This window comes from Epinephelus lanceolatus, chromosome 19 (genome assembly GCF_041903045.1).
Source record: "Epinephelus lanceolatus isolate andai-2023 chromosome 19, ASM4190304v1, whole genome shotgun sequence".
In the NCBI taxonomy this organism is placed as follows: Eukaryota; Metazoa; Chordata; class Actinopteri; order Perciformes; family Serranidae; genus Epinephelus; species Epinephelus lanceolatus.
Window position 1 is genome coordinate 38348915 of NC_135752.1, and position 8648 is coordinate 38357562.

The 8648-nt window shown below is 35.5% G+C and overlaps 1 protein-coding gene across 2 annotated transcripts; it reads right to left on the reverse strand.

Annotated features, from left to right (window-relative positions):
* Nucleotides 1-131: 131 nt before the first annotated feature.
* Nucleotides 132-8059, reverse strand: cdk2ap1 (cyclin dependent kinase 2 associated protein 1). Of its 2 annotated transcripts, none has more exons than XM_033646520.2 (4): nt 7874-8059; nt 2936-3036; nt 2490-2616; nt 132-752 (listed from the first exon to the last, which is right to left on the reverse strand). In XM_033646520.2, exons 1-4 carry the CDS (start codon nt 7899-7901, stop codon nt 685-687), a joined length of 324 nt encoding a protein of 107 aa, XP_033502411.1. In that variant the 5' UTR covers nt 7902-8059; the 3' UTR covers nt 132-684. The 2 variants fall into 2 exon arrangements, with proteins under 2 accessions (XP_033502411.1, XP_033502409.1); XM_033646518.2 differs by lacking the exon at nt 7874-8059 and adding an exon at nt 7263-7421.
* Between the last annotated feature and the right edge of the window lie 589 nt (nt 8060-8648).

Sequence of the window (8648 nt, forward strand, 5' to 3'; positions counted from 1 at the left end):
AACACCTTCATCCATAAAGGAGCAGGTCACATGCACCACAGTGACCTACATCTGTCCTTACTTTATATCTTTACCACTTAAAGAGAGAGTGATGGTTCTGAAATGCACTGAATCACACAATGACAACTATATTGAAAATACAATTTATTACACTGAGTAATAAATACATACAAAGATGCAAGTAACAGCATTTTCCTTTTTTTTATACCAAAACCAACCTCAACACGAATGAACCGATGCATTTGGCACATCTCTGCCCCTCACTCATTCACTCAGTCATGTGTTATTAGGGTCTGAAAATCAGACCAAAATACTATCAAAAACAAGTCTGTTCCATCTACCCCTGTACAAGCCATGCACTGTCTACAGTTAACCCCCGGGCCCGTTCGCATGCATAAATCAATGTTTTAAATATGAAGTCAAAATTAAGATCCCAAAAGTTGGGTGTTAAAAACACATGATATCCCTTCATATGAATTCCAGTAACCCACACATGATTTAAATGATCCTCCAGAATCCTCAGGAGTCATGAATTGTATTTTTTTTTTCTCTCTAGGAGCTTGCTTTTCCCATCCTTTGTTCATTTACTTCCTCTTCTCGAAGGAAATGCCATGCAAGTTTGTTTTTTTTTTCATGAGACTCAGACTGTTAGTTCTTCTTGCAGGGAGGAATGTGTGTTCGTAGCTAGGACCTCGCGTTTCTCTCCGTCTCAGCCAAGCACTCACGAACCAGCCCTCTGGCGTGAATTATTCCTTTGAAGAAAGACAAATACAGTTTAGATTAACACACTTTACTGTACTGTATGTTTTGCACTTGCATTATTCTGTATAATCCAGTGGTGGAAGTCAGATCCTTTGCTACTGTGAGAACACGCCACAAAATCTTACGTGTGTCAGATTTAGGGGGATTTGGTCTATCTAGTGGTGAGGATTAAAGATTGCAACCAGGCGAAACTTCTACCGGTTGGAATTTCTACAGTGTTCATTGTTCAAGAAGTTTTTATCGGGAGCTGAATTATCCACAGAGGTCTCTTCCTCTCCAAAACAAACACACCAGGTGATTTACAGTTTCACGTTAAAAATCAGTGTTTCTTCTATGTAGTTTGGCATGTCAGAGACAGACCACTAGCCCAGCACCTGCTAATGAGTGCTCATCATTTTTCTCTGATAACTTAAGATCCAGACGAGGTGAGGTGGAAGCCTGATTGTGGAAACTGTCAAATATTTTTTGGGGCACGACATTTTTGGCTTTTGTCAGTACATGCATTTTTAGTATGAATCCTTCACATTGTTTTACAAATGAGATCCCTGTTGATTAAAGCTGGTGAAAACGTTTAATAAAGCTGTTTCACGTTAAAAATAAGTGTTTCTTCGATGCAGTTTGGCACCTGCTAACGTGTGCTCATCTTTTTTCTCTGATAACTTAAGATCCAGACTTTCAGGAGGTTTTCACTGGGAGACGAATAAACTGCTTACGAACATTTTGAAGACGAGACATTGATGACCCAGATGGTGAGGTGGAAGACTGGTTGTAGAAATTGTTGAATATTTTTTGGTGCACACCATTTTTGGCTTTTGTCAGTACGTACATTTTTAGTATAGATCCTACACACTGTTTTATAAATGAGACTCCGGGTGATTTAAACCGGTAAAAACACTGAATAAAGCAGTTTCACGTTAAAAAAAAATGCGTTTTTCAGACACCCACATCACAGAGGGGCTGTTAACTATGGTGGCTTATGTGAAAACACAAATGGCGCTATCAAGAGTCAGTATTTGTTTTTGTCTGCTCTGGGCTTCTGTAGAAATAAGGTCCCTGTAGACGAGGACCTGCTCCCTATGTAGATATAAACGGCTCATTCTAAGGTGACAAAAACACAACAATTCTTATTTTCCGCTGACTAAACACTAAAGAAAACATACTTATTAAATTATATTCTATTTTAGCTAATATATCCTCCTAACTGGACCTTTAAAGTAAAGAATTGTGTTATGCAATCTGTAATGTTTCTGCTGCATTAATGTGTCATTTTCCTGCTGTAGATGTTTAAGGTTGTCTCATTTTAACTCCTTTATATCCTGATGGGTAGTTTAATCTACAGCAATGCATCATATTCTATGAGATCATCATGTGTCTGTAGCATGGCTGTCCTGTGAGGATCATGTATTTCTAGGAAGTCATAAAAACAGCCTGTTTTCAGCTCTGTGGCGATGAATTTTCCAGCTGATCCAAGAGGGTTTTTAAAGAGTTAATTCAGCTTAAGAAGGGGGAGAACGTTCCCAACACATAACAGAACACTTCATGCTTCAGTTTATCACAAACATTGAACATATACATGGTTTTGACTGAATAAAAACTGTACTCTGAAAAGTAACTGAAGCTGTAGTGGAGTAAAAGTTGCATGAAATGGAAATATTCAAGTAAACAAGTACCTCACATTTGTACTTGAGTGAATGTATTTAGTTGCACATATCAAGGTTTGCAGTTACCTCTTTTCAGTCTCTCCATTGCGCTCTTACTACCAGCATATGTGGGCCTGATCTCCTTTCCAAGCTCTTCGATGATGGCCAGCAGCTCTGCATATTTGTTCTGAGGCACTTGGCTGCCACTGGAGCCCTGACGTTAGAGCAAACACAGCAAGATAAGCTGGGTTTAACACATTTCCACTTTTCCCCTTTTCAGCCAGAGAACAGCACAGTGAGGAAAACAAGAGTAATCTGCAATTGTTCACCAAGAAAACACAAATAAACAGCTGCAAACTGAAGGCTTTAGTGTCCTTATCTCAGCCTCTGCTGCTTCAACTGAGACAGTACTTTTTTAATTTGTCTCTTGCAAGTCCTTCCTACTTTATGGAGGTACAGTACAATCATTTCAACAGGAAACAGCTGAGATAAAATGTCTGTGACAGTCAGATCAGCTGTTTAACTGCAGTTACCTGTGAGAATCCCAGAGATGGAGGTCCATAGTCGCTCAGAAGGGGCCTGTAGGACTGCAATGTGGCCAGGTTAGCCGCTGAGGGAGACTGGAGGCTTCCAACTGTTCAGACACAACAAGATGGCGTCAGTAAAGATATACAGAATAAAAACAGCCATATCTGGTGCAGAATTTTAGGAGATATTGGGGAAAAAAACTTTAAAATTCCCCAGAAATCAAGGTAACACCTTCAAATTGCTTGTTTTGACCAACAGTCAAAAACCAAAGGATATTCAATTTATAATTATATATAACAGAGTAAAAACAGCCATATCTGTTGTATCAGAGGTTCTTCTGTTGCAGAATTTTAGAAAACAGAGGTAAAAAAGCTTCACAGTTCTGCAGAACCCAAGTTAATGAATTCAAATTGCTTGTTTTGTGAGACCAAACGTTTCCAGATTCAAGGATATTCAAATTTCAGTTATATATAAAGGAGTAAAAATAGCAAATCATCACGTTTGAGAAGCTGCAACCACAGAATTCCTACAATTCGCTTGAAAAGTAACTGATAATTAAACAATAGCTGCTGATTAATTTTCTTTCAGTCAACTAGTCGATTAATCGTTGCAGCTGTAGTTTATTTATTTATGTTGCTGGCCTAAAAATGGGCAGATTCGGTCTTAAATTGCTGGAATCATCTTAAATAAAAACATCTTAACTGTAGATTAAATTCCCCCCTAAATTCCAAAAATACAAATACTGGGTCTAGTCAGCGGTGGAAAGTAACTTGGTACATTTACTCAAGTCCTGAACTTAAGTACAATTCTGAAGTACTCATACTTTACCTGAATTTTTACTAAATTGTATTCTGCTGTCTATTTCTACACCATTAAACTTCAATGTACTTTACACTCTACACACTATATTCAGTTGGTGCCTGCAGTTAATTCACAGATGACGATTTTACAAACCTGAAACGAGCAATTAAAATAAAAGTTTATGGTTTAAGAGTAAATTAAACCACCCAGATTTATAGAAAATTAGTTCTACTATGCACCTTACATGTTACTGCATTCATTTTATCTGATAGTATTATATCTAATAACGACAGAGCAGAGTTTGGCTGCGCAGTGAGCAGGGCTGCAGGAAGTATTCAGTAAAGTAAAAGTAGAAAGATAACATTGTTAAAATACTTTCTTCAAAGTAAAACACCCGCACTCAAAATTGTACTCAAGTAAAAGTAGCCTACAAAAGTATTTGCATCAAAACTAGGTTCAAAAAAAGTAAAAGTACTCATCCTGTAGAACGGCCCATTTTAGAATAATATGTACGATAATACTGGATTACAATTACTGACACATTAATGTGTCAGATAAATGTATTGAAGTCAAACGTAAAATATTTCCCTCTGACATGTTGAAGAGTAAACAGCAGACTACACTGTAAAAACTCGAGTAAAGTAGAAGTACCTCAAAGTTGTTGAAAAGTACAGTACTTGAGTGAATGTAGAGTACTCAGTTACATTCCACCACTGATAGAAAATACTTTTTCTTGTAACAGAGTATTTTTAAATGAGGTATTACTACTTTTACATAACTAAAATATCCTATTACTTTACTCCATCACTGATACAGAGTACTTTTACATTTCCTTGATAGTACTAATGTACTTTTACTTGAGTAAGATTATTAATGCAGTAGTTTTACTTTACGTGTAAACTGAGGTTTTACTATTTTAAGGTTTTGAATGCACGTGTTTTACTTTTAAGAGAGTATTTTTAAATTGTGGTATTACTACTTTTACTTTGAATAAAAGATGTTACTATTTCCTAGTTCCACCACTCATAGAAAGTACTTTTACATTTTTCTTGAGGTTAGATTTTGAATGCAGGAGCTTGACCTTTAATGGAGTTTATTTTTAGTTGTTATATTACTACTTTTACATAAATAAAATATTGCAATACTTAACTCTACCATTGATAGCGAGTACTTATACATGTTCATATTAGTAGTATTGTCAGATTGCAGTGTTAATACTTTTACTTTAAATTAAAAACATTACTACTTTCTTCCATCACTGATAGAGTACTGTTACTTTTCTTAAAGTAAGACTCTGAATGCAGGAGTTTTACTTTTACTGAGGTATTACTCCTTTTACTTTAAATAAAATATGTTAGTACAGCAGTGATACAGAGTACTTTTACATTTTCTTAAAGTACGAGTTTGAATACAGGAGTTTTAAATTGAGGTATTACTACTTTTCTGTAAATAAAATATCTTAATACTTTGCATTTTCTTAAAGTAAGAGTTTGAATACAGGAGTTTTAGTTACTTATAACAAAGTATTTTTTAAATTGAGGTATTACTACTTTTCTGTAAATAAAATATCTTAATACTTTGCATTTTCTTAAAGTAAGAGTTTGAATACAGGAGTTTTAGTTACTTATAACAAAGTATTTTTTAAATTGAGGTATTACTACTTTTCTGTAAATAAAATATCTTAATACTTTGCATTTTCTTAAAGTAAGAGTTTGAATACAGGAGTTTTAGTTACTTATAACAAAATATTTTTTAAATTGAGGTATTACTACCTTTCTGTAAATAAAATATCTTAATACTTTTACATTTTCTTAAAGTAAAAGTTTGAATACAGGAGTTTTAGTTACTTGTAACAAAGTATTTTTTAAATTGAGGTATTACTACTTTTCTGTAAATAAAATATCTTAATACTTTTGCATTTTCTTAAAGTAAGAGTTTGAATACAGGAGTTAAAGTATTTTTTAAATTGAGGTATTACTACTTTTCTGTAAATAAAATATCTTAATACTTTTACATTTTCTTAAAGTAAAAGTTTGAATACAGGAGTTTTAGTTACTTGTAACAAAGTATTTTTTAAATTGAGGTATTACTACTTTTCTGTAAATAAAATATCTTAATACTTTTGCATTTTCTTAAAGTAAGAGTTTGAATACAGGAGTTAAAGTATTTTTTAAATTGAGGTATTACTACCTTTCTGAAAATAAAATATCTTAATACTTTTACATTTTCTTAAAGTAAGAGTTTGAATACAGGAGTTTTAGTTACTTGTAACAAAGTATTTTTTAAATTGAGGTATTACTACTTTTCTGTAAATAAAATATCTTAATACTTTTGCATTTTCTTAAAGTAAGAGTTTGAATACAGGAGTTAAAGTATTTTTTAAATTGAGGTATTACTACCTTTCTGAAAATAAAATATCTTAATACTTTTACATTTTCTTAAAGTAAGAGTTTGAATACAGGAGTTTTAGTTACTTGTAACAAAGTATTTTTAAAGTTAGCTTTTGAATGCATGTATGTTACTTGTAACAGGTATTACTACTGCTACATAAATAAAATTATCTAATACTTAATTGCACCGCTGACAGAGAATACTTCTACATTTTCTTGAAGTTAGCTTTTGAATACAATAGTTACAAATTTAACAGAGTATTTTTAAATGGTGGCAATTACTACTTTAACTTTAAATTGCAGACGTTAATAGTTCCTTCCACCTGATAGAGTGCGTATACAGTACGATTTTGAATGCAGGAGTTTAATTGTAAACAACCGGTTTCCCTACTTCAACTTTAAAGTAAAAACATCAATAGTTAATTCCAGTTTTACCTGCAAAAGAATATTTTACATAAATAAATATCCCAAAACTCCATCACTGATATAGAGTACTTACATTTTCTTGAAGTATTATTTTTGATGCTTCATTAAAAGCTAAACTCCTGCATTTATAAACTGTGGTGTTACTTTTAAATTAAACTACTTTATATTTAAACACATGAATGCTCCCTCTCTCCAGCCCTGGCTCTAGCCGGGTGTCTGTCCTCCACCCTGGCCGCTCCCCTGCCGCTTTGTTCGGCTGCAGTTCGCCGCTTCGGCCGCCAGGTGTCCTCGAAGCGTCGCAGAAACATCGCGAGGCAGATCAATCAGCAGCTCCGACCGAGGAGCATCATGGAGGAAACGGAACAAGGCAGCCTGGCTCAACAAGACACTACTGATACATTTTTGTCACCGTGTAACGGCACCCACCCGGCGGGACCGCGACCCGGGACGACGGACAATCACATTTAACGAACCGTCGCCGTGTCGTTTCACATCCCGACCGCGTTTCTCCGCCGACTGTTATCACGGATGGCGCTCTTTTACATTAGTAATAATGGCGGATATGAATTAGCCTAGCTCCCAGGATCTGACCCTATATATATAACTGGACAAAAACTACAGACACGGTCTTTCTCCAGGTATTCTCCGAGACCCCGAATTTAACACTCGATTTAACGGACGGATACTTTGATTTTCCGCCATTTTTTCTCCTTACCCTGGTTCCCAGAAGTTCCCGGAATGTGCTGATGGACATTGGGTTTATAAGACATTCCCAAAGACATTGTAAATTAAAGAAATAAAAATGACCCGAAATTCAGTGAAGCGTCTGTCTCTCACTTTTTGTTTACAACAGCGGCACCGGCAAATATGGCCGTCACTTTATATTGACACCCACTATGCTTTCTAACACTGCTACTATCCATTGCGGGTTATCAAGGGAAAAAAACACGGTTAAAACGGGATTTCGACGAGAAAAGGACGGATTTCAGACGCGGTTTCACCCGCTTTAACACACGTTTAACCCGGCATTAACCCGAAAGTGCACTTTAAACAACACTTGGACGGCACTTTGTTTAAAAAGAGGAGGTTTAAAAAGTGAACGTGTGAAGTGTCTTTAGACTTTTTACTCCACATTTTAAAGTCTTTTACGTTTTTACAGCGCGTTAAAACACAGTGTTTAAAAAGTAACACCGCCAACTTTGTGCACATGTATTTATTTATAGGTTACACTAATCCAGCTCTGTTAGGAGAGTTAAATGTTTTGTTTCAGTTCTATTTAAACACTTTTCCAGTCAAAAGAGAAAAAGAGAGCCGGTTTGCAGATACCTGTCTTTGTCTGTGGGGGCGCATCCATTGTTTCCTCTCTCTCTCTCTACAGCCTATATATAAATATATATGTGTGTGTGAGGCTGTTTGTACATGAAGCAAAAAGAAAAGTAGAATTAAAATGAGTCCACAGTTATCCTGGAGGCATGTAGCTGTGTCTTCTTCCTCCCTTCAGATGAGGAGTGATTTAAGCTCCTCAGTGTCCCATCTCTTGACCACATGGTTGGACACAAGCACCAGGTTTGGCCCAATCCTGGCCCAGTGTCATGACCTGTGACCCCCAGTGGAGCAGTGGGATGGCCCCCACTCAGGAGGACATGATAGTGGGTGAACAGGCTCTGAGTTAAGGACACGTCTGGGAAATAAACTGTCTTAGTTTCAAGAATTTTGATGTGAAAATACATGTATTTGAGAAAAGATAAGGAAATTTAAACATTACTGCAGCTTTAGAGCCAGAAGCAGAATAAAAAAAGATTGAGTGTTAAAAAGGATGAAATATTACAAAAATACAAATTAGATCAAATAGAAATAAATCCAAATACACCATATACACCTTTCACTTATACAGACACTGTATGTCCATGATGTTCATGACTGATAGTTGCACAGGATAACTGTGATATACACACACAATATGTAGTATTTCAGTGTGTGTGTGTGTGTGTGTGTGCCCAACTCACATCCACATTATTTTTTACTCTGTAAGGTGACCTTGGGTGTTTTGAAATTGCCTTTTAAATTAAATTTAATATTATTATTGGCTAAAATATCAGTA

Bases quoted from the DNA above. Each gene is read 5' to 3' on its own strand.
- cdk2ap1 (XM_033646518.2), bottom strand. From the start codon at position 7,329: ATGTCTTTGGGAATGTCTTATAAACCCAATGTCCATCAGCACATTCCG. The intron at 3,037-7,262 runs GTAAGGAGAAAA...GTGTCTGAACAG, and splicing joins GGGAACTTCTGGGAACCAGG to TTGGAAGCCTCCAGTCTCCC. The intron at 2,617-2,935 runs GTAACTGCAGTT...CTCTAACGTCAG, and splicing joins CATCTCTGGGATTCTCACAG to GGCTCCAGTGGCAGCCAAGT.